This window comes from Yarrowia lipolytica, chromosome 1E (genome assembly GCF_001761485.1).
Source record: "Yarrowia lipolytica chromosome 1E, complete sequence".
Classification (NCBI taxonomy): Eukaryota; Fungi; Ascomycota; class Dipodascomycetes; order Dipodascales; genus Yarrowia; species Yarrowia lipolytica.
The window spans coordinates 92,767-120,080 of NC_090774.1; the positions used below are offsets into that span (position 1 = coordinate 92,767).

The 27,314-nt window shown below is 48.2% G+C and overlaps 13 protein-coding genes across 13 annotated transcripts; 6 read left to right on the forward strand and 7 right to left on the reverse strand.

The window, feature by feature from the left end:
- Positions 1–58: 58 nt before the first annotated feature.
- YALI1_E00928g (uncharacterized protein) lies at positions 59–1,064 on the forward strand (the record flags this gene model as incomplete). The annotated part of the gene is made up of 2 exons (XM_068282886.1): positions 59–253; positions 774–1,064. The coding sequence occupies 2 exons, from the start codon at positions 59–61 to the stop codon at positions 1,062–1,064; spliced, it is 486 nt and encodes a 161-aa protein (XP_068138987.1).
- A 660-nt stretch (positions 1,065–1,724) lies between these two features.
- YALI1_E00948g (uncharacterized protein) lies at positions 1,725–2,090 on the reverse strand (the record flags this gene model as incomplete). Its single annotated transcript, XM_503377.3, has 1 exon — positions 1,725–2,090. One exon carries the CDS (start codon positions 2,088–2,090, stop codon positions 1,725–1,727), a length of 366 nt encoding a protein of 121 aa, XP_503377.3.
- Positions 2,091–3,597: 1,507 nt separating this feature from the next.
- YALI1_E00963g (uncharacterized protein) lies at positions 3,598–4,381 on the forward strand (the record flags this gene model as incomplete). The annotated part of the gene is made up of 2 exons (XM_503378.3): positions 3,598–3,687; positions 4,133–4,381. The coding sequence occupies 2 exons, from the start codon at positions 3,598–3,600 to the stop codon at positions 4,379–4,381; spliced, it is 339 nt and encodes a 112-aa protein (XP_503378.1).
- Positions 4,382–5,918: 1,537 nt separating this feature from the next.
- On the forward strand, positions 5,919–6,245 carry YALI1_E00986g (uncharacterized protein; the record flags this gene model as incomplete). Its single annotated transcript, XM_068282887.1, has 1 exon — positions 5,919–6,245. The coding sequence occupies one exon, from the start codon at positions 5,919–5,921 to the stop codon at positions 6,243–6,245; it is 327 nt and encodes a 108-aa protein (XP_068138988.1).
- A 1,592-nt stretch (positions 6,246–7,837) lies between these two features.
- On the reverse strand, positions 7,838–9,217 carry YALI1_E01019g (uncharacterized protein; the record flags this gene model as incomplete). Its single annotated transcript, XM_503380.3, has 1 exon — positions 7,838–9,217. The coding sequence occupies one exon, from the start codon at positions 9,215–9,217 to the stop codon at positions 7,838–7,840; it is 1,380 nt and encodes a 459-aa protein (XP_503380.1).
- Positions 9,218–10,588: 1,371 nt separating this feature from the next.
- On the forward strand, positions 10,589–12,127 carry YALI1_E01033g (uncharacterized protein; the record flags this gene model as incomplete). The annotated part of the gene is made up of 1 exon (XM_503381.3): positions 10,589–12,127. The coding sequence occupies one exon, from the start codon at positions 10,589–10,591 to the stop codon at positions 12,125–12,127; it is 1,539 nt and encodes a 512-aa protein (XP_503381.1).
- Positions 12,128–12,237: 110 nt separating this feature from the next.
- On the reverse strand, positions 12,238–13,011 carry YALI1_E01057g (uncharacterized protein; the record flags this gene model as incomplete). Its single annotated transcript, XM_503382.3, has 1 exon — positions 12,238–13,011. One exon carries the CDS (start codon positions 13,009–13,011, stop codon positions 12,238–12,240), a length of 774 nt encoding a protein of 257 aa, XP_503382.1.
- Positions 13,012–14,501: 1,490 nt separating this feature from the next.
- YALI1_E01081g (uncharacterized protein) lies at positions 14,502–15,341 on the reverse strand (the record flags this gene model as incomplete). Its single annotated transcript, XM_503383.1, has 1 exon — positions 14,502–15,341. The coding sequence occupies one exon, from the start codon at positions 15,339–15,341 to the stop codon at positions 14,502–14,504; it is 840 nt and encodes a 279-aa protein (XP_503383.1).
- Positions 15,342–16,428: 1,087 nt separating this feature from the next.
- YALI1_E01105g (beta-tubulin) lies at positions 16,429–17,763 on the reverse strand (the record flags this gene model as incomplete). Its single annotated transcript, XM_503384.3, has 1 exon — positions 16,429–17,763. One exon carries the CDS (start codon positions 17,761–17,763, stop codon positions 16,429–16,431), a length of 1,335 nt encoding a protein of 444 aa, XP_503384.1.
- A 2,831-nt stretch (positions 17,764–20,594) lies between these two features.
- Positions 20,595–21,962, forward strand: YALI1_E01133g (uncharacterized protein; the record flags this gene model as incomplete). The annotated part of the gene is made up of 1 exon (XM_503385.3): positions 20,595–21,962. The coding sequence occupies one exon, from the start codon at positions 20,595–20,597 to the stop codon at positions 21,960–21,962; it is 1,368 nt and encodes a 455-aa protein (XP_503385.1).
- Positions 21,963–22,269: 307 nt separating this feature from the next.
- Positions 22,270–23,223, reverse strand: YALI1_E01159g (uncharacterized protein; the record flags this gene model as incomplete). The annotated part of the gene is made up of 1 exon (XM_503386.1): positions 22,270–23,223. The coding sequence occupies one exon, from the start codon at positions 23,221–23,223 to the stop codon at positions 22,270–22,272; it is 954 nt and encodes a 317-aa protein (XP_503386.1).
- A 324-nt stretch (positions 23,224–23,547) lies between these two features.
- On the forward strand, positions 23,548–24,144 carry YALI1_E01163g (uncharacterized protein; the record flags this gene model as incomplete). Its single annotated transcript, XM_066094330.2, has 2 exons — positions 23,548–23,639; positions 23,919–24,144. The coding sequence occupies 2 exons, from the start codon at positions 23,548–23,550 to the stop codon at positions 24,142–24,144; spliced, it is 318 nt and encodes a 105-aa protein (XP_065950402.1).
- A 282-nt stretch (positions 24,145–24,426) lies between these two features.
- YALI1_E01193g (uncharacterized protein) lies at positions 24,427–26,565 on the reverse strand (the record flags this gene model as incomplete). The annotated part of the gene is made up of 1 exon (XM_503387.3): positions 24,427–26,565. One exon carries the CDS (start codon positions 26,563–26,565, stop codon positions 24,427–24,429), a length of 2,139 nt encoding a protein of 712 aa, XP_503387.3.
- Between the last annotated feature and the right edge of the window lie 749 nt (positions 26,566–27,314).

The window sequence follows — 27,314 nt, forward strand, 5'->3', positions numbered from 1 at the left end:
GGTATCACTGCCTAGAGAGAGATTGACATTGAGTCGTCGCATTTCAACCTTTGTTAGAATGGCTCGTCAAAAATTCACTGACAATGAACGAGGAGTCAGACGAGAAAGAGCATATCAGTTCGGCCATCTGCTTGTAGAAACTAGGCATGTCTCAACAGAATGGCTTCTCAATCGCAAATTATATCATCATGAAATCTTCTTCCAAAAGGAACTCACTCTTAGGCTGTTGTTTGCTGGTGTGTTGAAAGCTGTTGTATGTTTATGATTGTGCTCTATGGCTGAAGCTTCTATAGTGTCCTGGCACAATAATTTTAAGGTTTATATACTGACTCCTTTGGGATATATTTAAGTTGTGACTGTGCCCTAATTGATATCACATGACCACTCAGTTTCCCTTTCGTCCCAAATCTAATTGTGCCACTCACATCTGGATTTTGAATTTTTATCAAGTCTTACACATCGACACATACAGACATCAACAATGACCGAAGTGAAGAGCGTTAACTGGAGACTGGTCGAGGCTGGCCGAATTGTCCTCATCAACCGATCTGACAACAAGTCCACTCAGGGCAAGCTTGCCATCATCGCCGAGATTGTCGACCACGGACGAGTGAGTATTAGAGGAGGAGCATGAAATGCGACACAGCAAGTGTCCAGCCACGGGAGTGTCGGGGCAAGTTCAGTGGAATGCTCACAGCATGCTGAATGCCTTGTTTGCAACATCACCGATGCAACACCCTTATCATGTTGTTTGAAACAAGTACTAACCCCAGGTCCTCATCGACGGCCCCACCACCGGCGTTGCCCGACAGGTTGCCAACCTCAAGCATGTCACCCTTACCCCCCACGTTGTCGAGGGTGTCAAGCGAGGCATGAAGTCCAAGACCATCAAGGCTAAGGTCGAGGCTTCTCCTGCTTTCAAGGAGTGGTCCGAGTCCAGCTGGGCCAAGAAGATCGCTCAGCGAGAGCGACGACGACATCTCACCGACTTCGAGCGATTCCAGGTCATGGTCCACCGACGAGAGCGAAAGGCTGCTCTTGCCAAGGCTGTCGCCAAGGCCTAAATCAAAATTTGATGATGTACAAAAGGAGACGCATTACTAGCGCGAGTAATAGCATTTATTTAAGCCTAGGTGATGTAAAGGATATTAAAAAAAGTATTTGATGCAGAGATGTGTAGAAATTGGTCTTGTAATTGTGGTATGAGGGGCATTTATAGTACCCCTAGTCGTAGTGTCTTTGCGAGTGCTGAGATACATCGTATAAACAACTGCATGTTTGTTCACACAGCACGAACAGCTGTTCGCAAAAGGTGTGGAGAAGTGTGTGTACGGTATGCACCGGTATCGTAGCTACTGTTGCCGCGGAGAGAAACAGCTTATTAAGATAGATCACTTGACCTCTTTTAGGGCATGGGGGAAGAACATAGTTTCCAGTTGACTAATACTGTAGATCTTGCCATATAACGTAGCATGACATGGGTATGGACTTGGACTAGAAGATTTTATTATATACATGATGGGACGCTGTAGATAACATCGCATCGAAATGGAAAGATGGACAGTGGCCCGCGGAGAGGCGTACCAGGCAGTAATCGAACGAGAGAAATCAGATAGAGTAGATGGTCTAGAGTGACTGGCAAAAGTCTGGCATCACTTCTATTGCATCATCAAGTGAGCAGTCTTAAACGGTCCACTTCTGCCTTCGGGTGTCTATCGTTATCTCTACTTCTTCTCGAGAGCCTCCCACTCCTTTGGAGTCTTGGTAGTCAAAGAGAGAGCATGGAGACCATTGGGCTGGGCCATCTCTTCCTCGAACAGCTTGTATACCATTCTGTGTCGGATGGGAGCGCTCTTGCCCTCAAACTTGTCGCTGACAATGGTCAGTCGAAAGTGCGACTCGATAGTGTTGTCCGATCCCCGCATGGCAGCATGGTGAGCGTGCTTGTGAGAGTCGTTGTTGACCTTGAAAAAGACAGGGGTGAACTCCTGCTTGACCCGGGAGTTGATGGCATCGGTGATGGGCGTGTTGGAAGAGGACATGTGGCGGAGTAGCGTCGTTTGTCGCAGCACGGGTCGAATACGAAGCATTATGTAAGTTCGGATGATGGTGTGGGATTTTCCCAGAAGTTAAACAGAGTGGAGAGCGCAGGAGGAGTTTCACTGTGCATGCATTACGAAGCAGGAAAAGTGAGTGTCGAGAGGACTGGTTCGATGGAGGGGGATACGGGTTTGAGAGTAAATTACTGTAGTAAAATGCTATGGCCATAAATTAGAACAGTGAAATCTCGTTCTGTTGTACTGTCTTGATATAGAAGGCTGTAAATTCCGTGTTTGAGTTTAGTTTCGCTATCACGTTTTTAGTTGACTGTTTACTTGCATCTCGATTTCATACTTGGGAGTCGATGCTCTGGTTGTAAGGGTAGCTGTGTTATGCACTGTGGGTACGTATCTATACCGTGCGCTGTGGACATATGGAACTTGAACACTCCATAGAGCTCTTATCAGAGCCCCTGCTTTGCACTAAAAGTCCGTAGTACTTTCTATCTTCACATCCATTTTTTCCATCCAATCATACTTGTCATTCGTCTGGCATCTCTATGGCTTGGCAAAAGTATCCAAGCACCATATTGGCTACCGGCGGCTACCCTTAAAAAAGGCGCCGAAAGCTCAAGATCCGCCTCCACTCTCATAGACACAGTCTTGGGCAGCGGCATGAGGCTGGGTTTCAATGAATACGTTGCCACTGTCCTCAAACTATCAAACTATCGGCACAATAGGCTGAGTGACTGCATGTGTTATGGTGTTGTGCTGATAACCAGAAGCGGATGTGGACAAATTATTTAAACAAGAGTCCGTGGCAGTACAAGTACGAACGAGTATCGTAGTACTGGGCCCGTTCTATTGGGATTTTGTAGGGTGGAGTGTACCGCTTACTACAATTGTAGCTATTGCAAGCTTAACCAGCACCCGCAAATGTTCATCGCCCCGATTGGCATCGTTTGTACAGTAAATAGCTGGCGGTGTACTCTGCCACACATGGTACAGCCCATACATGAGGTATGTACAGCCATGTACGAGTGCAGAAAATGTGCCGAAGTTGTTGGAAATTACACACTGTGGCGGTTCCACTTAAATCTACGCTACTTGTAGGTATATAGCTAATGATATACCTCATTCCTATCCTCATTCCTCTACAGTAAAACATTATCTCCCCCTTCATTCTCCCAAGTAGTGCGAATCACCTCAACTCCTCTGGTTGTAACTCCGTGTTATGATTTTGGGACTTGCACAGAGAAGACGTACGTGTTGAAATAATGACGTAGAAGGGAAAGTGTGGTAGAGAAAGGAGATACAGCCAGGGACGAGAGAACGGAAACCTGCAAAAAAAAAACACCCGGACCCGTAGCTCCACTGTTGCCACTTACACAGCCCTGACATATCCTTGTAACACACTTTTCAACCCGTCACGTGCAAATTCAAATGCCGCTAGCTAAAAATAACCTTGTTGTGTGAAACCTCACAAAAATACCCAGTCCTGCAGTTGGCTACATTATTCTCAACTCCTCACAGTCGTCACACATCCCCGACTTCCGACATGTCCTCTTCTGTCCCATACGACCCCTACATTCCCGGTGGCGAGTCCAACGCCCCCGGCGGTAACCACAAGACCGCCGCCATCCAGGCAGTGAGTATGAATTCGTGGCACTTTCACGAGAATTAAGGAGACATAACGTCAGACACAAAAACGAGATACCAGCAGCTCAGAGGATGGTAAAGGCACGGTGGCCAGTTGGAGGCATCAGAAGAGTCGGTTGTTTGTTGCGTGACCAGTTTGTGCAATCAGGTGATCGTTTGTCTATATGGCTCACCGTCTGATTATGACGGATGCCTGCCCAACTGTATCACACACTGTCACGACTTCCACAACAAGCACGACTACACACTCAACAGAGCTGAAGGTTTCACTTGTGAGACGCCAGCTGTTGAGCGGCGTTCTTGGACCGTTTCACCGTTAAGATCTCTTTATCATCGTGTCATGTGACTGGTATCACCATGAGTTATCGACCGCATTTCCCTGGCCGTGTTTCTTAATATCCCCGAAACACCACATCTGACAAATTCTAACCCAGCAAATCGATGATACCGTGGGTATCATGCGAGAGAACATCAACAAAGTCGCCGAGCGAGGTGAGCGACTAGACTCTCTGCAGGACAAGACCGATAACCTGGCAGTCTCTGCACAGGGTTTCCGACGAGGCGCCAACCGAGTGCGGAAGCAAATGTGGTGGAAGGACTTCAAGATGAAGATCTGTCTCATCATTGGTGTTATCATTCTGATTGTCGTCATTGTTGTCCCTATCGCCATCCATTTCTCATAATTTATTAGACCCCCCTTATGGTCTTGGTCTTAATGCCTATGTAATGAATCTGTACTTTTCTTTGGCCAGATGTTTGTGAAATACTTGCACAAGCATCCATCTTACTGACTGGTCCTGTAGCTTTGAAAACATCTTCGTTGGTATAAACGGAGGTGTTGTCTACGAACCATCAGGTAAGAGCTTCATTGGCTACAGCATATACTGTGGTTGTAGATATCCGCATTACACACAGTATATACTGTACTTGTACCTGTGTTCCTGGTGTGAAGTACGAGCTACTACAAGTAGTAACTACAGTAACAATGTATCCGACATGGCAATACTTTGTACATACTCATGCGGACCATATTGTGTTTTAGTATCAACACATCTCTCCATGCAAGATACAGTCACGTCTGTGGTCAGGAATGTGTCTAGAGTGACGATAATTATGTATGAGAGGCGTGCGAGAAACTCCTAATGGTAGTTCTAATAATAAATGCAATCGTATTATCGATTACCAGAAACTTGGTATCTACAAAATTATTCCACGGATCTGGGGAACTGGAGAGAGTTAGTATGGACCGAGAGAGTGGTGATATTCAGGAATACCCGACCCAAGACTGAGGAAGGATAAGACTTTACGACAATTTAAGATAAGGATGGCATGGAAAGTAGCTACCGGAAGGACATGACTACTGTATGGTAATTAGCACACAGTGCCCCACGGAGGTTTGATATCTGTGCTGATTAGTGAGACAGCTTTAGCAGAGGTGAGTAAGGTACAGCAGGCAACGACCTAGCTGAGCCGTTAATGTAAATCATTATCGGTTCTCAGGCGAATCCTACAAGGGAATTGTATGGGATTCCGCAAGACATTGTCCGTCTATGGTGTCTGTATGTATTATAAGATGGCTAGATATGTCTCAGAAGTACAACTAGTGGTGAGCTGCAACTTTGTCGTGTCGACAATCTGTAATAATGTACAAGTGCGATACAAGGGGCAGCATGTAAGTCGAGCACTGTTAATGAAACATGATAGTCCAGAGATTTTCAAGCCAGAGACTTCATATACTGGCTAGTTATTCCCTATATACCCCCAAGCAGACTCATAATGTCCTCCTGGAACAGTGATTCTGGAAACCACATCAACCTCAGAAACCACCCTCCAGCCAGTGCCAACTTCCGATTCAAGACAGCCCCTTAACTGTTCCACATTGCGTAAACACTTCAACTTCTTCCAGGTCTGTTTTTTTACACTCATTGCTTTCACTTCAGCCTGCGTCTAGTCCGTAATGTGGGGTCCTTGGCAACAAGAGTATGGCTGGACTGTAGACCAGCTGAACAACTCGTATGCCCTTTCTGTGGCCGGTCTGGGACTTGGATCTCCTATTTTCATTTTCCTACAAATTCGGCAAAAGACCCGTTTTATCTGACAGTTTCAGCTTTAGTTGTCGTCTGTGAAGCCTCGCAGGCGTGGATGAAGTCCATCGTTCAAGTCTATGGGTCCATGTTTGTCTAGGGTCTTGCTGTGAGTGTGGATGAGACCATTATTCAAATGACTGTTGCAGACCTCTACATCGTTCACCAACGAGGCACGTACTACAATGGTATCTACATGTTTGTGGTAGAGGTGGGCAACTTTCTCGTTCTGGTGCCTTCAGGATATATCACCCTCAATCTCAGCTGGAGAATGGTGTACATCATTGTTGTTATTATTGCTGGAGTTCAGTTCGTTATGACACTTCTGTTCTTTGAAAAGACCAATTATCGGGTATCTGGTTACAGTAGTTGCCGAACTGTCCGAGCTGGGAGAGGTTCAATTGTCAGAAGAATACAACAAACCGAGTCGATCTCATGGAATCGAAGATGCTGTCCTTTCTAATAGTCTGGACACTGTTAAATTAGAGACCTCAGGCACGGACTTGGAGATACAGACAAACAAATCACTCCTCACAGGTTCGTTCGGACTACTGGCTCTTATCACTTACACTTCTGGAAGCTGGGTCGAATTTTCCCGGAAATTGATTACGCCCTTTAAAACTCTCGTCACATACCCTATCGTGACTTTTTGTGCTCCTCAATACGGATTCTTGCTCTCCAGGCTATCTATGGCAGCCACCATCTCGGGCAACTCCTTTGTTCAACCTCCATATAACTTTTCAGCTGAAGCTATTGACAATGTCAATATTGCTCCTTGTGTAGGAATGATTTTGGGGTGTCTCTTTGAAGGTTGGTTTCATGATATGGCCATCATCTGGCTCAGCAAAAACCAAGGAGTCCACGAACCCGAATTCAAACTCTACAGCCTCATGAAGTCCAACTTCTCCATGGCTATCGGCATTCTCCTATTCGGAATATCGACTGCTCTCGGTGTCCATGGATGGTACCCACTGTCGGATTTGCAATCATAGCTTTTGGATTCGGGTCGTCATGGGCTATTGTGGTCACCCATCTGCTCGACTGCTATGAGAAAAAGGTGCCGACGCCTTCATTGGGGTCATTATGGTCCGTAACGCTTTGGTTACTGCAATCATTCTTGTCCAGAGATAAAATAGGCATACAGAACGTTTATATCTCTGCGAAATGCTTCACGCTCATCCCCTTGTTTCTCACCGTTCCAGTGATCGTTTGGGGAAGCATTTGAGACGAATGAGTGAGAGTCGTTACTTGATGGAGTCTGTGAGAGACTGAATGGGTCTGGTTGAGCATCCATATCTTACTGTTTTTTTAAGCAAAGTATTGTGATTCTAAAAATATAAAAAATGTGTGTTACTGTATAATTAATAAGATCGATGTGAGCATAGCCTGTTGTTATGAATAACTTTTGATAGAGTATGAATTGGACTTTACTTTAGTCAGTGTACGAAAATTACACCGACGAAGACTACGTAACATGATTATGGGAATATCCCAGAAAGTACACAAAACTGGCTTTCAATAATACCGTATATCGTGAGCTATATCGTGAGCGTGAGAGCTCACGATATACGGTGCACGCCATATATCCGGTGCATGCCATATATCCGGAGCAAGCATCATTCATGCGTGATAATACACCCTTAGCAAATCTCCATACCGCCGCGGTGCTAATGTAACGCACATGTGTGTACTGCACACGGAACTACTAAATTTATATACAGTACTGTACAAGTATGTACAAGAGCTACTGTTCACAGTGCAATTTCTCTCAAAACAGCCACTACCGAAGCGCGTTAACTTACCGTGGCTCACTGTCTCACTTGTGCCACAATGCCACATCCGAGTCTCACAAAGTTGGGGAGAAACATGTGAGTTGGTGCATAAGACACAGAGAAGACCGGATCATTTGTGCCGGGTCTTTCGGGTCTTTTTCGGGGTGGATACTATTGCCACGAATCAAATTCTAGTTCATGCAGGTACTGTATCTACAATCTTACAAGCATCTCGTGCTTGTGCTTGCTCAAAACATCGTAAATCATATCAACTATACTTCGCTTATTTGGCGACCTTAATAATCTCCTCGAGAGAGAGAGACTTGGGTCGCTCAATGGGAAGACCCAGAATTCGGTCCCAGACCAGCTGAGGCAGAGGACCAAGAGCTCGGGACACACCGAAGGTGACGGTGTAGTACAGAGTCTCGTGGATACCGTAGTGGTGGAAGAGGACACCGGAAGAGGAGTCGACGTTGGGGTGGGGGTTCTTGGTCTTGCCGTGCTCGGTGAGGACGCCAGTGGCAACCTCGGAGGTTCGGGAAACGAGCTGGAAGACGGGGTCGTCTCGGATCTCCTGTCGAGAGTTGGCAAAGTTCATCAGAGCCTCGAATCGAGGGTCAGGCTTTCGCAGAACGGCGTGGCCGTAACCGGGGATGACTCGGCCAGACTTGAGGACAGACCACAGGTACTTGACGAGGTCCTCGTTGGAGTAGCCCTTGGGGACGTTCTTCTCCATGTCGAGGATGAATCGCAGGACCTCCTGGGCGGCGAGGCCGTGGAGAGGACCAGCAAGACCCTGGAGACCAGCAGAGTAGGACAGGTAAGGATCGGACAGAGCGGATCCAACCAGGTGGGTGGCGTGAGCAGAGACGTTTCCTCCCTCGTGGTCACCGTGGAGAGCAAAGTAGAGTCGCAGGAGATCAACGAAGCCGGTCTCATCGCCCTTGCCCATCATAGCGGCGTAGTTGTAAGACCAGTCTCGGTTGAGATCAATCTTGCCGGGGAGAGGTCCTCCACCAAGGTAAGAGTTCTGGTAGATCTTGGCGGCAATCTGGGGCAGCTTGGCAATGAGGTCGATGGAGTCATCGAAGGTGTACTCCCAGTACTCGGACTTGGGGATACCTCGCTCGTAGGCCTTGGCGAACTTGGAGTCGTGGTTAAGGGCAGACACGGCCATGGAGAACTGGGTCATGGGGTGCAGGGTAGGGGGCAGGTTGTCGAGCATCTTGTTGACAAACTCGGGGACCTCGCCCTTCTCAGCGAGCTCTCGAGACAGGCCTCGGACCTGCTCCTCAGTGGGAACCTTGCCGGTGAAGAGGAACCACAGCATGGACTCGGGGAGCATCTCGCCGCCCTCAACGGCCTTGGGGAGCACCTCCTGGCACTCCTTGATGGTCTTGCCGTGGAATCGGATACCCTCATCAGCGTCAAGAACGGAGCCCTCCCAGAGCATGCACTTGAGGCCTCGCATGCCTCCGAGCAGGTTCTCGACCTTGCAATCACCGAGAGACTTCTGGGAGTACTCGGACTTGACCTTCTTGAAGAGCTCCAGCTTGGCGGGGATGGCCTCCTTGAGGGCGCCCTTGAGGTCAGAAGCAAATCGCTTCTGGACCATGGAGGACACGGAGGTTCGGGCAACACGGGCGGTTCGAAGAGGGATCATTGTGTTGATGTGTGTGGGGTTAGTTACGAAGACTCTAGACCTTGTTCAGAGCGGGCAGGCTCACTTCCTTATATAAAGCTGGCTCGTGGCAATCAGACCCAATAGCCAAAAGCACAAAACGGGCCTCCGGTTAACCTTGTCTTTGTATGCGTGAATGTGAATGCCGGGGGTGAGCCGAGACGACGGATGAGTATAGGATGGTGTGTGGGACAGATGGAAAGATAAGTAAAGCTGGAAACAGAGCAATTGATGGGGAATTTTGCTTATGTGTCTTTTTTAGGGCTCTCAGATCAGCCAATTACAGTATAACCAGTGGGCTCCAACTCCTCCAATATCCGTTTCTCCATAAACTCTGACGTTTGAGTTTGGACACGTCCGACCCGGCTTTCTCGGAGGGCTTTGCAACAAAGGGCCCCGCGCCTGACATTATTATTCATTGCCTGCAAATTCCTGGCAATGGATCTTTTATTTGACCGGTGACAGAAATTCGGCGCGTTTCCCCATGATTGTCTCCTGTACTCACGGAGCCCATCACATGGAGTACACTAAGATTGTTTGAGAGTGTTAGACCTCGAGGAGGAAAACGTGAAATACAATTGAGGTGTACGCGGGGGTAGGGTTTTAGGATCGACGACTGTTTGTAGAATGTGTGTGAGAAGCAATGGGATTAAACCAGATACGTTTCTGCGGCTGTGCAGCCTCGAGGAAACGATTCTCTCCTTTTCCCTACCCAATTGATATATAATTCACACTATAGTCTAGATCGGTCATCTCGGCCCATTTCCCCACGTTTTTGTGGGGTGCAGGTTTGATGCCTCGACCACCTTGTTGGGCCGGTAGGGTAACCAGGGCAGAGCTGGAACAGACCATACACAACACCGAGTGGAATCAGAAGAGATGTGCGGCTCCGGATATACCGGACACCCCTATATTTCCGGCTTGGAGATATTTATTGCGACCCAGTATGGCAGCAATTGGTGATGCAAAACACAATAATACCACAAACGCACTAAAAGCAGGAACTTGCTAATAGGTCGTGGGGGATGAGCGGGGATACGGCGCAACTAATTTCAAGGCACTATTTTCTGACCACGCAATGATCTCTCTCCTTTTGGTAAACGTGTCATGAACTATACCCATAAGGATTTGCGCCTGTCTTACAACCGTTGAGTTTGGAGTGAACTCTTTCTCGAAAAAACAGCGAAATTCAGTACGCGCATGATTCCTCCTGTGTACGATAGTTGACCTCGGTGGGTTTCGAACCCACGACCTCACGCATGCAGACGCGATAAATGGATCGTATCGTAACCTAAAGTAAAAAAAATTGGACATGCAGTAATCAGTTCTGAGACCTTGTAGACACACACAAACATGTCGGACGACGAAAGGGAAATTGATATCACCGATCTCTCGGTCAGGGATAACGAGCTCGACTTCTGCGACGATGCCTCTGACGATGAGTACGCTGGAGACGTGACCTGTCTTTTCAGCGAGGCCACCTTCGCTACCACCAAAGAGCTGTTCGAGCACATGAAGGAGAAATACAACTTTGACTGGGCCGAACACAAGCCCAAGGAGAGCATTGACCAGATCAAGCTGGTTAACTACATCCGAAAGCATAAGGAGGCACCCAAGGCCGGAGAGACGCTGTCGGACGAGTACATGACCCCTGTTCTGGAGAACGATATGCTGATCATGCGACTACTCGAGGAGGACGACGATGAGGAGGAGAAAGAGGTTGATCCTGTCGAGAGGCTCCAGCAGGAGAACGAATTTCTCAAGCAGAAACTCATTGAGGCCAACCGTCTACTTGCCTCGGCTACTGACGATTCTTCTGCCAATGCTAACAAGTCCACTCTTTCTTCGTACGACACTAATTACTTCGATTCGTACGCTCACAACGAAATCCACATGCAGATGCTCAAGGACCGAGTTCGAACCGAGTCATACAGAGATTTCTTCTACCACAACAAGGACAAGATCAAGGGCAAGGTTGTTCTGGATGTTGGATGTGGTTCCGGTATTCTGTCCATGTTTGCTGCCAAGGCTGGGGCTCGACGAGTTTACGGTGTGGACAACTCTGATATTTTCGAGAAGACTATTCTTAATGTGAAGGAGAACGGCTATGATGACGTCATTACCCTGATTCGAGGAAAGATTGAGGATATCAGTAAGAACCCTGCTGCCTTTGGTATCACCGAGAAGGTTGATATCATCGTTTCTGAGTGGATGGGATACGGTCTTCTTTTCGAGAGCATGCTTGACTCCGTTCTGGTTGCCCGTGACGCTCTCAAGCCCGAACTCATGGCTCCATCTCAGACTACTCTCGTCGTTTGTGCTTCTGATGACACCGAGTACCTCGATAACGTCGCTTACTGGGATGACGTTTACGAGTTCAAGATGACTGCCATGAAGCCCAAGAACGTCGAGTCTGCCAAATTCGTGGAGTGCCCCATTGAGGTCTACCCCAAGGAGACTGTGGTCTCCACTTTTGGCGTCATTCGAGAGCTCGAGCTGCATACCTTGACGCTGGGCGACCTTGCCGACTTCACTTCGGACTTCAAGATTGTCATGGAGAAGGATGCCGACGTGACTCTGCTCATTGTGCACTTTGATACCTTCTTTACTGTCGATCGAGAGACACATACCATTGAGAAGGACTCCCAGACTGGCTCGTGGCCCTCTCAAGGAACCGGCATTTCTTTCTCTACCGGTCCCCATGTCACCCCCACGCATTGGAAAGCTGCCGGTCTCCCTCTTCAGAAGAAGTACCCTCTCAAGAAGGGTGACGTGATTGAGGGAACTATGCGATTCAAGAAGGGTCATGAAAACTCCCGAGATCTTCACATTGTCCTCGACACAAAGGTCGGAGGAGATGATATCTCCAAGGTCTACAACATCAGCGCTTAATGTATGTAAAAGTATATAGAACAGTTTAGAATAGGTCTAATATTAACCAAATGTGGCATCATATATATACGTACTATTGTTGAAGTTTCTAGTTGTAGTGTTCATGTGTGTCACTCCTCGAAAAGGGTCACGAACCCCATTCTTCGCTTGTATTCCGCTTGTCCCTTCTTTGAGTTGTCGCACCCAATCTTGGCGACCACGTTCAGATCAAGGTCGTTGAATGTGAGGTCTGAGGTCTGAATGGGCTGGTCAACCGAAATGTTGAAACAGCGCCATCCGAGTGTACATACCTCGATTATCTCGGATGCGAGAGCGAGGGGCCACAGGTGCTTGCCCTTGAACCAGATCAGCGTGAGGATAGCCGCCCCTGCGAGGTGGTTTTCGTATGTGTTTGCGGGAACAATCTTCTTCCACACCTGTCGATGCTGGATCATCTCGGGCGTCATCCATGTGCAGAGTGCGAATGCTGGCAGTAGTTGTAATCTGCTTCCTACGTATCCAATGTACAATCTCGTCAGAGTAAGCACCCCGAATCGCATGTATGGGTCGATGTAGTCCATACGCACAATCGCAGAAGTGGTGAGAATAACCGAAATGATACTTAGGAGGTACCGAACCAGCAGGGCGTTCAAGTGTCGGGGCGTCTGGAGAGGTTTGGGAGGGATCATGTATGGCAGTCTGATGATGATCTGCCCCATGACATAGAGCCCCAGAAACATTCCAATGTTGTGGTTGTCGAGACCGATCCACAGAGATAGAAGCGCGTATGTGCCGACATGTGGCCCGGTCATGAACAGGAACACCTGGTTCAGTGTAGTCACAGGTGCTAGTTTGTGACAGACTGTAACCAACGTTTCTTCGTCTGAGGCGTAGTCTAATTGCATTATCTCTGTTCTGAAAAGACGCGAGATGTCTTCTGTGGAGTTGTGGTTTGTTTCAGCGGTTCGCCTGTCGTCTGGTGGCCATTAAGCCCGTCGTATTTGTTGTTGCGTGAGATTTGGAGATCTGAGAAAAATCGAGTGCGTTGCCGAGCATGCAGGTCTCATGCGGCCTTTACGATGTAGACGGCATTTAGCCGTTTTTGGTGGGTTCGGGCAAGTTAAACTTATACCGGCTCTTCGGTTGTTGCGGCAAACCCAGTGCTTCTTTCGAGGGTACTGTAGGTATGAGGACGTCGCGAGTGATTGTCCTTGGAGCGTGTTCTTTTTTTGGGGGGCGGGCATAATAGTTCCTCTTCGAGGGTTCACAAGATGTTTCGAGGCGCTATATTCAAGTTCACGTGATCAGTGGCCATGCACTGCAGTATATACGCATCCATCTTGTAATAGTTATATAGGTGCCATATGTTCAATAATGTCCACCCCGACATAGAAGTGCCTCATCTTCAAGTAAACTTTGCCAGACAAGGTTTGTGATACAGCAAATGACTGTGATTACTAATTCTCTCACGCAGGATTATGTACTTGTAATAGGGTGCGAGAGCTTTCTATATGCGCAGAAGCTGATGATAACCCGCGATGCTATCGCACTCGCATGCCTTAGCGAGGACGGCCTGCTGGCAAGGCATCACACGGGGGCAACCAGACATTGGCAGAACACAAGTAGCCACCCAGCCATGTCACTCTGAAAAGTGCCAACCACAACAGCAAACGCGCTGACATGTGAAATCAGTTGATTAATAATACGATGCGCCAATGGTGGCGAATGTGGATAGAGGAGAAGAGCAATGCCGATAGAAGGACTAACGAATGGCCCGACGAGCATGTGTCATTATTGCAAATGAGAATTCCAGGGACCCAAGCACGACTACACAATGCCCGAAAAACAGTAAGGGAGTCTGCGGTACTACAAGTAGCTAGAGCAGCGATGTCGCCCATCAACATATCACACCGACCCCATATGTATGTGGGGACCTCATGTGTCGAGACCAAGGCCGTACAAGTACGAGTACTCGTACATACTACAAGTAGCACCTCTGAATCCAAACAGGTGCCCCTCGACAACTCGCCAATCAAAACAACTTTGTAAAGCAGTCCATGGACTCCGTGGAGAGACGGTAGGCTCATATGATGCCGAGGAGCCAGCGGAAGTAGCAGCTCATCCCGAAGAACAAGGGTGGAGAGTACAGAAAGAAACACCATCCAAGACAAGGACAATCACGCGAGCAACCCATTTCCATCCGCCCACCGAACAAGAGACAAAATTGACCTGGTTGCACATAATTCTAGTGCAATTGCAGTTGCCAAATCGAATATTTCCGATAGCAGCCTCGGGTATAAGATTTGCATACTTCAAGTGGATATTAGTACAGTGAAACCCAAGCGCTATTATCTATAAAAGTACTACCATCGATTACCTATCTCTCTTTACTTAGTTACAATCCCAGCCGTCTCTGGAGAGCAAGCTTGCCCTGCTCTGTGGTGACGTCGATACCGTACTCCATGAACCGTAAGCTCTCGACGGGATGGAAGTAGGCAAAGTAAGGAATGGCCATCTTGTGGTGCACTCCGTAGACCTGGGCCATAACGTAGAGTCCCAGGGCTTTCAATGGCCAACCCAAAAGCTCAAAGCCGTCGTCTTTAGGTTGAACGATGGCGTATAGAGCGACGTAGGAAAGGGGGAAGGCCCAGGCGACTCCCAGACCCACATCCACGTATTTCGTGAAAATCATGCTGCCAAACCGGTCAAGGGTCTTCTTGGAGAAGACCTGTGGAAGACCAAAACCAGGCAAATATCGGAGTCGCTTCGTAATGAGAGTAGCCCAAAACTGGGAGGCAATCAGAATAGCTATCTTCAGACCCAGTACAGTGTAGTCCACAGCCCCGTCAGAAGAGAGACCAAACTTGCCATTGATGTAAAGCCGAGTAGAGAGAACCACAAACAAAAACCGGTAGTAGTTGATGGTAACATGCGAGTTGGGTTCCGAAAAGACGATTGGCTTGGGAACAACAGCCTTGCTGATGAAAAATGCAACTCCCACAAGAGCCACGAAGCCTGCGACAGGAACAATGGTCCGCATGTTACCCGTCAGACTTGTGTCATGGAGGTACAGCCAGTGCATTAGCCATCCTGCACCCAGGGAAAACCGTCCGAGGGGACTGGCCATGTTCTTGGTGGCTCTATTGACGCCCAGGCCGGCCTTCATTTGCTCACATCTCTCAATTACCAACTTTTCGTCGGTGGTATCGTATCGCTGTTCAAAATGATGTGACATGGTGTATCGTAGTAAGAGTGTTGATAACTATATGGTCCCGCGCTCTCTTTATAGAGGGGGAAATCACATGCGCCAGCTTTAATCTGGAAAAGAAAACCCTTTGTACGTACACCCGCAAGTCTGCTACTACCACTTCAAGGCACACCCAAAGCTTCAACCCCACGTTCAGACTATCGTTTTGAACCTAAGATAAAACTCAATGGACCGGTGACTTTTGAGGTTTCATGTCTTTCTAAACCAGGCTAGAGCGTATGACATGATAAAGTGTCTCTTTATTAGCATTGTTTTACACGTGAAAACTTCACGGAATCGCTTTTCTTTGTACCCACACTGCCCCCCACCACGCGACCTCCCTCGCGCTCCCCTATCACTCTTTTTTGCTGCAGCGAAGTGTTTCAGTTCCCCACTAAATCCTGATCGGAAGAACTCTAACCTCCGTAGCTCCGTCCATGTCACCCTACAGTACGTACTGTACTGGTACGCTTGACGTTCAGCTATCAAGCAAGCCAATATCATTACACGCCACCGCCGCTCTAGTCTAGAAACAGAGCTGCTATTTCAAAACACTGCCCATATAACCGGCAACGAAACAGCCATCTGTATAGCCATAGACGAGTACAACCATCACCAAGTTGTACACATCCATAGTGACTACAAGTACACACGATAGACACATTCTTCTCACCTGTAGCTATGGTATTGCTGTGTGCACCTTATCACATAGATCACTCGACCGCCTAGCCACCTCCTGTCCCTTTTTAGTACACGGGCTATTTTAACGAGAAATAAACATTTACCACTTCCACTTCCCTGTCTCGGACCATCTTCACGTTCACACAATCTCCGGCTGCACTTGCCCCGCGCAAAATAATCCGTAAGTACCCCGGATATGCCCCTCCACATTTGCTATGTGTAGCCCCAAATAAACTACCAGTAAAAGCACAAGCACACCGGCCACAACACCTCAAAAGCAGGGCCGTAAACTCTATCGCCCACACTACTCGGACTTGTACTGTAGAGCAACAGGCACATACAACACCCTTTACTATACGCCATATAATTAATTAGATAACAAACTAAACTCTCCTTACATCATGTCCTGCTCGTCGTAGAACTCGCCCTCTTCGTCGTCGACCTGAGCCTCCTGGTACTGCTGGTATTCGCAGACAAGATCGTTCATGTTAGACTCAGCCTCGCTGAATTCCATCTCGTCCATACCCTCGCTGGTGTACCAGTGCAAGAAGGCCTTTCGTCGGAACATGGCTGAAAACTGGTCACCGACTCGCTTGAACAGCTCCTGGATAGAGGTGGAGTTTCCAACAAAGGTTCCGGACATGGGCAGACCCTTGGGTGGCTGGGAACACACAGCAGTCTGCACATTGTGAGGGATCCACTCGACAAAGTAGTTGGAGTTTCGGGTCTGGACAGACAGCATCTGGTCCTCAACCTCCTTGACGGAGACCTTTCCTCGGAAGAAGGCGGCGGCGGTCAGGTATCGGCCGTGCTTGGGGTCCGAAGCAGCCATCATGTTTCGAGAATCAAACATCTGCTGGGTGAGCTCGGGGACGGACAGAGATCGGAAGTTAGCGGACTTGAGAGATGTGAGAGGAGCGTAGCCGACCATGAAGAAATGGAGTCGGGGGAAGGGCACCAGGTTGACGGCGAGCTTTCGCAGATCGGAGTTGAGCTGGCCGGGGTATCGGAGACAAGTGGTGACACCAGACATGACAGAGGAGACCAGGTGGTTGAGGTCGCCGTAGACGGGGTGTGGCAGCTGCAGGGTTCGCATGCAAATGTCGTAAAGGGCCTCGTTATCGATACAGAAGGTCTCGTCGGAGTGCTCGACCAGCTGGTGGACCGACAGGGTGGCGTTGTAGGGCTCGACAACTGTGTCGGACACCTTGGGCGAGGGGACAACGGAGAAAGTGGCCATCATTCGCTCGGGGAACTCCTCTCGGATCTTGGCGATCATCAGGGTACCCATACCAGAACCGGTACCTCCACCCAGAGAGTGCGTGATCTGGAAACCCTGGAGCGAGTCACAGTTCTCGGCCTCACGTCGCACAACATCGAGAACCTGGTCGACAAGCTCAGCGCCCTCAGTGTAGTGACCCTTGGCCCAGTTGTTACCAGCGGAAGACTGGCCAAAGACAAAGTTATCAGGTCGGAAAAGCTCCCCGTAAGGACCGCCCTTGACAGCGTCCATGGTGCCGGGCTCAAGATCAACAAGAACGGCTCGGGGAACGTACTTGTTGGCAGCAGCCTCGTTGTAGTAGACGTTGAGTCGCTCTCGCTGAATATCCTCCTCGCCGCCGTAGACTCCGTCGGCTCCGATGCCGTGCTCGCCGGAGATGGTCTGCCAGAAAGCAGAACCGATCTGGTTACCGCACTGGCCGATGGATAGATGGACAATTTCTCGCATCTGTGTTAGCAAAAAGTAGCTGGGTCGTGTTTGCGCTGTGGTACGTTGTGGTGGCACGATAATATGTTGGGAGGTGCTGTCCTGTGCGTGCTGTGGTGTGCTGTAAGCATAGAATAATATCTCCTGAATTTGTTTGTAGACCGCCAGAAGGACGTGTTATCTCGTGATTGTGGACGTGTTATGGGTTTAAAACTTCATCCAATGAAGTCGGACCTCACCGCAGGTCTTCTGTATACACAATCGTCGATATACGTGTCTGTGTCTGTGTCGTTGTCTCTCCTGAATGCCACCACATTGACCAATTCGCATCATCCATAAATAGGGGTCGTATTATTCCCCACCATCAACATATCTGTGACATTCGGTAGACTCGCCTATCAACACAAGCAACAAGGCTCTCAGCCAGCAGCAGACAACACCTCTGTCGCTATCTCGTCTCTAGGTTGTGAATCACGGGCCAACGGTCCATGTCAAGGGGGGGCGTGACGCTCAAAAACCGCACAACAGCTTCCGCCAATCGGAAAAATCGCCCGCTTGTGCGTCTAGCAACACCATTCTCGTCTCGCCTGGTACTCACTGGGTATCTGTATGTGTCGTGGAGTGGTTGTGATGGACAGGAGTTTTTCTGCTTGTGCCCCTAATCTTGAAAACGCGTAAATAAGATTAGTGTTGTTTACGCTGCCGGTTGTCTGGGAGACGCGTGTTACCCGGAAGTGTTGGTTCTCTTAGGGAAGCTAGCCCTTATACACTTCCTTATTGGGACCATGCATCGATCACTGTTTAGAGGCAACGTGTAAAGGGGGTGGTCCTGGTTTGGACAGCGGGGATGGATGATGTGTGATGGTTTTGAGGTTGCAAGTAAAGGGCTGTAACTGAAGAGGACATAGCCGTGTTAAATTCCGGTCCTGAAATATCTTTCAAGATGAATCTAGGGCTACATAATGGAACTGGTCACGTGTTGCACATAAATACGAGCGTGGTGCCAAATATGGTTTCTAGTCCCTGACTGTACTCTGGTGGCTGTAATGATAAGAGGATGAGGAATTACAGTAATAGCTATATACTCGTAGCTATGGTAAAAGCTACAGTATGATGACGATTAGAGAGACCTGTGAATACCGAGAGAAACTGGTTTGTATCTTGTGTCCCTGCTCTTAGTCAGAATATGTCACAGTAGTTTGCGATGATCAGCGAATTTGGATGTATCACTTGGTATCGACACAACAGAGAGAAACAAAACACGATGTAGACAGTGAATTTGACAGCTCATGTTTTGTCATACGTGTTCAGATACTGTGCAAGGACACAGCGTCATAAAGCAATGTCGTGGGATACGACTACTGTATTATAAACGGCCCACAGGTATACTGTACGAGTAGTCTTAACCCCGCACATCTTGCCCGTTTGGTGGTCCTGGGCTTATGACTAGGGATTACGATTGAAGAGATGGTTCAAGGTTTGAGTGATGTTGCACTTTGTAGAGAGACATTGAGAACGGACTTGTGCGGACTCGTATGTACTCGTACTGTACTTGTGAGATACTGCTAAATAAATTAAGTATGACGGATGGTTATATGTCTATAGTCATTGAAACTTATCACTTGAGAGTCGCTTACAGGTATACATGTCCCCTCATCGTCAGTCTTGACATAACTGGAGCTACACATCCGCTCCCTCATATTTTCCTGCTCTTAGCACACGATATTGTATGTACGAGTGGACACTAATACAGCAAAGAGCGGGCGCAGCACGACTTGGCAGTATCCGTTGTCTACTCGTACTTGTAGTAGTCGCGATAATGATTTGAGAGGTTGCTTACAAGCGGCTTGGGGACAAATAATGAACAGTCGCAACGAGACAAAGACCGACAATATTACCTCGCGAGAAAACGGCGAATATTTCCATCAATCTCTGGCATGCAGTTGTCGTGGGGGTTGACTTTGCGCTGCAGGACCGAGCAAATTCACCAAATCTTCTCTTGGCGTGGGCCTGACAAAATTCGCTCCCCTCTTTTTCGGAATAGACCGGGCTGTGGCGGGTTTGACCGGAAGGAGTAGACGTAGCAACAAGTTGAAAAAAAAAGTACATTTTTCGTGCCACTACATGCCCTTGTACGAGCACATACAAATTTGAACCGCATTGAACATGGGACAAACTACAAGTAGCGGTGAGTATGTAAGAGGCACGTATTGGACGGCAATATATGTACGGTAGTATTCGTACCTACATTTGCGCTAAGTGCCGCCGTCCACCTACATACGATACATGTATACGTCCACAGGCTGTAGGTGGTACCTGGTGCTAATACATTTATATGCATTTAAACGGGCATAAAATAGATGTATTACATTCGGGGGAACTCCATGGGCTCTTGTTGCACGAAAAAGTGTGACTCAACAAGGGTCTCATCTGCCTAAAACAGAGCACTCATGCAGACAACCGACATCATGTGCGTATGCCAAGCCGACGGTACTGTGTTTTTCCCAATCAAATACGTTAAGTGGACAAGGCCATATCTCATGCCAGATCCTGGTCCCTTTCTATATAAGAGATGATCTGGCACATTAGCATGGGCTTCTATAACTTCAACAGCGACCTTCGTCACCATTATTGCCCGGGGCCAATAAAATTAAGCACTAAGATAAAGACTGCGGCTGATACCTGATGAGACCAAGCATAGACTAAAGCAGCAAAAAAGGGACCATAATACTAGTATTCAACCAAATCAGCAGTTGCGGCAGTTTCAACATTACACGTTCTTTGAACTTTTATAAGAGCCCAGAGCCTTTCGCTTCATTCTCTTCTTTTTCTACGACACAGCCATCTCCACAATGAGACTGGTTTCATTTCTCCCATTATTGCTGATCCACACGACAGCAGCGACGTCAGCAGATACCACAGCAGTAGATTTGTCAGACTTCTACGCAGGAACAAATCCTAGTGCACTTGATTCGGCTATTTCAGTGCCCGAGGGAAATTACAAGCCCAAACACGTGGTTCACATTTCCAGACGACGTCTGATATGCAGAACCAACGAAGATACAGGAGAAGAAATCTGCAAGGTGGACAATTCCGACCCCCAGGAATCAATCATCGAAGAAGTTGATTGTTCCAAGAAGGAGAGAAACACCAATGTTGGTCTCAGAGTAGGTGCTCTGTTTGCTGTGCTCGGTACTTCTGCTCTGGGCGTGTTCCCTCCAGTGCTGGCTGAATCCATCTGGAGAATCAATCTCGAAACTCTCCCTATGACCTTCATCAAACAGTTTGGCACAGGTGTCGTTCTGTCCACTGCATTCGTTCATCTAGGAGCTGAGGCTACCGAAGAGTTCAACAACCCCTGCATCGGAGAGGTTGAGTACAAGCCTACTCCCCTGGCCTTTGTGCTGGCTGGCCTCTTCATCTCCTTCCTCATTGAATACCTCGGAGCCCGTCTTTTGAGATGGAGAGCAAACACCCTAGAGGCTCGACGAAACGAGAACCAAGACTGCGAGGAGACCAAGTGCGGACATGATCACGACCACGGCCATATTATTGACAACACTGGAGGAGACACTGAGGACTCTGACAATGGGGGAGAACCCGTTCAAGAGATTGTCGAAGATGTTATTGAAAAGGCTCCCTCTCGTCTCTCTTCCTCTTCTGTCAGAAGAAGTACTACTCAGACAACTGCTCCCCCTCCTCCTATCGCCGGCGGATGCCACTCCCACGGTCTCATTGACCCCACTGATAAGTTTTCCGTCTGGATTATGGAGGCAGGTATCATTTTCCACTCTGTTCTGGTTGGAGTCACCGTCTCTCTTGCTGAGGAGGACACCTTCATCACCTTGTTTATTGCCATTCTGTTCCACCAAATGTTCGAGGGTGTTGGTCTAGGGTCGCGTATTGCTGGCCTGAAGGAGTCTCGCCTCATTTCCAAGTGCCTCATGTGCTTGTGGTTCTCCATCATCACCCCCATCGGCATGGCCATTGGTCTTGGCGTGCTTGACCACTTTGAAGAGAACCCTACCACTCTGTGGGCTCTCGGTAGTATCGACGGTCTCTGTTGCGGAGTTTTGGTGTACGCTGGTGTTGTAGAGATGTTAGGCTTTGACTGGCTGTTTGGTGACCTCCAAGATGCTCCTCCTCTTCGAGTCTGCGTTGGCCTTGTCGGGCTCACTCTCGGAATGCTGCTCATGTCCCTGGTTGGACACTGGGCCTAACACTGTCGTCATACATGTGTTACAGGTATATGACGAATAAAATAAAAAACATAGATATTTAATTGCATGAATAGTTCATTGGAAGTGATGAGTGTAGGTCAATTTGTAATTATGTGATATCATCATACACCCCAACTAACATACTGTAATGTACGCTACCCTGAGTACAGTACAAGTACAATAACATTAGTTCAGCGGTACAGTGAAAACCGTTTATTCAATAAATAGCGCCGGAGGTCGGCTATGTCGTAAGATTCTCCTTTCTTCTAACCTTTTTTGTGTGTACAGTAACGTAATATCGTACCTTTTAGGCAAAGTAGATGCCAGCTTTGTGGAACTCATTCAGCAGAGTGAGAAACTCGGTCTGGTCACACTTTGCGGATCGCATTTCTCCGATGCCGGTGTCGGTGAGAATCTTGTTGATCTTCTGCTTGACAACGTCAGAGAGGTTGGATCCCTCAGGAATGATCTCGCCCTGGGTGGAGAGCCAGGTCTGGTAGTTCTTCTCGAGAACTGCCAGAACAGCGCTGGTCTTGAAGCCGGCGTTGATAGTCTTGTTCTTTCGAACGAAACAGACTCGCAGAAGACCATCCCACTCGTTGAAGTCGATAGGAGGCCGGGGGTTCTTGACCTCAATCTTGACGACCGAAGACTCAACATTGGGAGGAGGTCGAAAGTTACCTCGGCCGACCTTCATGACGTGAGAAACCTTGGCCCACATCTGCACATTGACAGACAGTCGGCAGTACAGAGAATCACCGGGTCGAGCCAGAAGACGCATGGCAAACTCGTGCTGGAACATCAGCACTGACACTCGCGGGGGTCGAGGCTGGTTCAGCAGCTTGAAAACCAGGGGAGAAGAAATCTGGTAAGGTGTGTTGGAAATGCAAACGTCAAAGTAAGGAAGCTCTGTCTTAATACAGTCTCCCAGCATGATTTCCAGTTTCTTCTGCTCAGGCTTGCCCTGCACTCGCTTGGTCAGCTCGGCAGCCATTCGAGGATCCATCTCCACAGCAATCACCTTTCGAGCCTTCTCGAGAATTCGAACAGTCAGGTTACCAGTACCGGGACCGACCTCCAGAACGGTATCACTGGGCTTAATGTCGGACTTGTCGACAATACCCTGGGCCACCAGAGGGTTTTTAAGAATATGCTGACCGAGATCAGTGTTCATTTTGAAGACGGCAGTCTTTCGCTGCTCGCCGCCTGCAGACTCCCTCTGGGCGCCTCCGGAGAACTTCTTTGCTGGTGCCTTGGCCATTTTCTTATGCTGTTGTATAGTGGTTTGTGAACTGAAAAAAAAGATCCAAAATTTATTTTCGATTCATGCATGCAGAAAAAGCTAACTGGCATGGCACTGAGCATGCACAAAGAATCGCCCCCAGAAGTGCCTTAATAATCAAAGAAGATTGTTTTGAGCGTTTCCTTTGCAAACACCCGATTTTGTTAGAATGGCATACTTTTAATCAGCCCTTCCCCAAACATCAAGTTCACAATGTAACTCCAACTAACTCTTAACCTATCAGAATGTAGAGATATGCAAGATTGTGACATGGTAGAATAAGCATCACATCAACACAATACAATGGCCAAGAGAATCAGCCGACCCACAAATCTGAAGAGCAAACCACGACCTCTGCCAGTCGACATGCTGGTTCCTGCCGACAAGGCTCGAGGGTGAGTTGAAGGAGGGAGGTGCAATAAGAGAGCAGTATTGATGATCTGGAGTGTACACAGACCTTGCCACAGCGACACAGATACGATGAACGTACCGCTCTAGAGAACCAACACTAGAGCTTGAAGCTTTTTTGTTTACTGGTTTTTGCCTCACAGTCGCGCCATAGGATCTTGGTATATAGACGCTACCACAGTCTTGTGATACACTGCGGTACACTTGTGCTAAGCTTGGGTGAACTGTGTTTTGACATTGCTCTCATTATTCGACTTCTAACACAGATTCAAGATGATCCTGCTGTCGCTCCCTTTTGTGGTCCTCTCGTCAGTCATTCTCTACAAGCGTCTATACATGGGAGAGGACAAGCGCGTTCAGATTGGTGAACAGACAGAGGAGGGCATCCGATGGTTCACGCCTGAGGAGATTAAGAAGAAGGACGAAGAAAAGATCTTCACCAAGGTCTTTGGAAATGAAGACTGGCTCAAGAACAGCAGGACTAACAACTAATCCACCCACATATTCGTCTGTATTCTGTATATAATATATATTTTTCGATGCTATAGAAATGGTGTGTATACGTAGCACTGCCAGAGCGCTTTGAAAACTGTAGAATTGAAAAAAGATCCATATCCCTCGGTACTGTACCTGTACCTCATCAACAATCCTCCTGGTCAAAGGCTTTGTGTGATTTGTAGTCAAGGGGACGACCTCCTGTCACACTTAGAATCAAAGCCTTAAGCTACGTCCCCACCATAGGCCACGGTCAACGCGATCTATGGTTGAGAATTCCTACCGGACCACTGGTTTGGCGATACGCACGCCAGCGTTGGCAAGAGACATACCATCACGAGAAGAAGCACCTCTAATGCCTTCCCGAGACACTCGTCCAGAGTGGTACGAGTTGTATCCTTCTCTTGACACTGCTCGAGGAGTACTGGGAGGCATCAGAGATTGACGCTTCACAGGTGAAGGGAGAAAGGAGCTTCGGCGACTGTTGCTGCTTGTGCTGGACTCGCTACGTCGCCTAGAGGCGTCGGTCAGGACGGGGGTGTCGCTAACCGACCGCATACCTGAAAGACCGGCAGCTCCAGTTCCTGAGTAACTCAGACGAGGCTTTCGAGTAGGAGTAGCCAAGGGGGTCGCGTAGGAGCCTAGTCTAGATGACGATCGGCTGGCAGGCCGGTTTGGAGAAGGTAGGGGAATGAGAGACTGTCTGCTTGAACCGTTAGGCTGAAGAGAAGGAGTCTCACCTAGCTTCACTGTAGAAGTAGAACCGATAGATGATCCAAAAGACGTATCGGAACAAGATGATAGCGAGCAGATGGATGCTGAATCGGGAGTGGAAGGTTTGCTGCCCAGTTGGGGGTATCTGTGGAGCAGTCTGTTTGGAGAGTTAGTAACGGGAATGAAAGATTTAGTTGTCTTGAGACTTCTAAACTTGTTGAAAATGGCAGCATTGGGAATGGGTCCGCTGTTGCAGCCACACTTTGAGTCCTTAGAGTCCCTCAAAGTGGTCCCTTCGCCTAGAGAAGCTGTAGGAGACTCAATAGACTCCAACGTCTCCATGATGACACTCATATCATGCAACGGAGACTTCTTGTGTGAACTGGTGGATGGAGGCAACTGAATGTCTTTGAGAGGTACCACTGGCTCCGATGCCTCCAGTGCGTCTGAGTCAGGTGTAGACACAATCACTGACGAAGAAGAAGAGTTGGATAAATCAGAAGAGGATATGTTTGCATAGTCGTTTCGCTCCTGAAGCTGTTTGTCGCTTTCAATTTGCTGGTTCAATTTGCTGCTGTCGATATCTCGAAGTACGTGATTCTCGCTGGTTGAGTGTCGTTTGATCACAGGCTTGGGTGAGAATCTGTCCAGAGACACAACTCGCATATGCAGTCTTCTATTGACGGGAAACTGGGGTGCGAATGACAGCCGTGGCGAGATGGCTCCATGATCCGATATCTCTGTGGTTTCAGAGCACTCGGAGAAGATTGACGAGTTGGTAGACAGTCTCTTAGTCGATAGAACCTTAACTTCCTCCACAAACATGTTCTTGTCGTTGCAGACTCGCTGGAGAACAGTCAGTAATGCCGCGTCGAGATCTTCACCGAGCTGGTCGATGGCCAACTGCAGAATCGAAGACCATTTCTTGGTCGACAACTCCTCATTCACCAATGCAAACTCCCCCTTAAGATTGTGCCACTGCTGTTCCAGATTGGTCCAGTTCATGTTCACCAGAGATGAAAATGTCGGGAAAATGGGCTCACATCTGGAAGAGAACTGGGCCACCCTCTCGGGAATGAAACCGAGAGACACAGTCAGCGGCTTAATCTTGGTATCGTTGAGTTGACAGAAGGTCTCCTTGATACTTTTGTCCTGACGAGTCAACCAAGGGTATACTTCTTTGGCCACATGGTCGAGTTGGGATGCAGAAATCTGCCCTGTGAAACTAGACTCGAGCCGTTTCTCCTTGATCTCAAAGACCGTGCTCATGCATTGACTAATTTCCGCGTCGATATGTCCAATCACTTGTTCACACAGCTCAGTGTACTCAATAGCCACTTCCATCTGGTGACACAGTGTCGCGATTCCCTCCAACCTTTCTTTGTCGTGATCTGTATCCTCCGCATTGTGTCCATCATTGTTGTCGATATCATCCTCGTTCCCTGCTGCTAATACAACCAGCCTTGGTGTGTCTTTGACCAATGCCACAAGCCTTGGTAACAGGTCTGTATGTTCCAAAAACCACTCTCCTTCAGAGGAGCTATTCTTAAGAACTGGTTCCAGCGTGGCCTTGCGCTGATTGACGAACTCATGCAAGCCAATCGATGATGGTCTAACATAGTCGATATCCCAAGTTTCCCATCCATTCAGTCGAACAAAATCGTCTCTCTGCTTCTCGAGATTGGAAGCACACGTGGATAGCATGTTATAAGTGTTTGTGTCGTGCAATTACCATGAAACTGGCTGTCGATAGCGTACTATGGCTGAAGTACGCTTGCTATTGCTATTACTTGTCGAGTGTCAAGTGTCGAGTGGAGTGTCGAGTGTTTGTTTAACGTGTGTGTGTAGTGTCTGTGTGGTGGAGCGCTGTCCGAGTGGTGTTGCAATGTCCTAGTGGCCTGAAATGCCGTGCTGCCCTCTTATGTTCACCCTGTGTTATGACACGTCTGATAGATATGTGGTTGAGATATCAGTTGGTATGTAAACCAGCTCTCTGGTAACGTTATGTACGCCAGCACTTGGAGTGCATGTTTCATGCTTCATTGCATTCTGCCTCTGGGACAATCTAAACATACGAAACCTTGGAAGGGAATATGTAAACATAGCGAACACAAAACATAGCAATTGTGTATGCAGGTCAGTGTCAAGTACATGAATAATAATATTGAATCCCAACCTCAAACACATGAAACAGACCCACATATCACCATCTATTTACCTTGGGTATCACACACTATGTATAGCTGACTGCTCATGCTGTACAGTGCGGCTGCCTTTACAGTCTCCCCGGCAACGGACCTTAGGCTGTATCACTTAAAGTTGAGTCTAAAAATCGCCCACAAAGAAGTCAAGAATGTTCCGGTTGACAATAATATTCTGCCATATGCCCCATCCCCTTCACCCTGCCTAAGAAAGTACAGCCCCAAACGCGCTGGGCGGTTCACGTATATTGT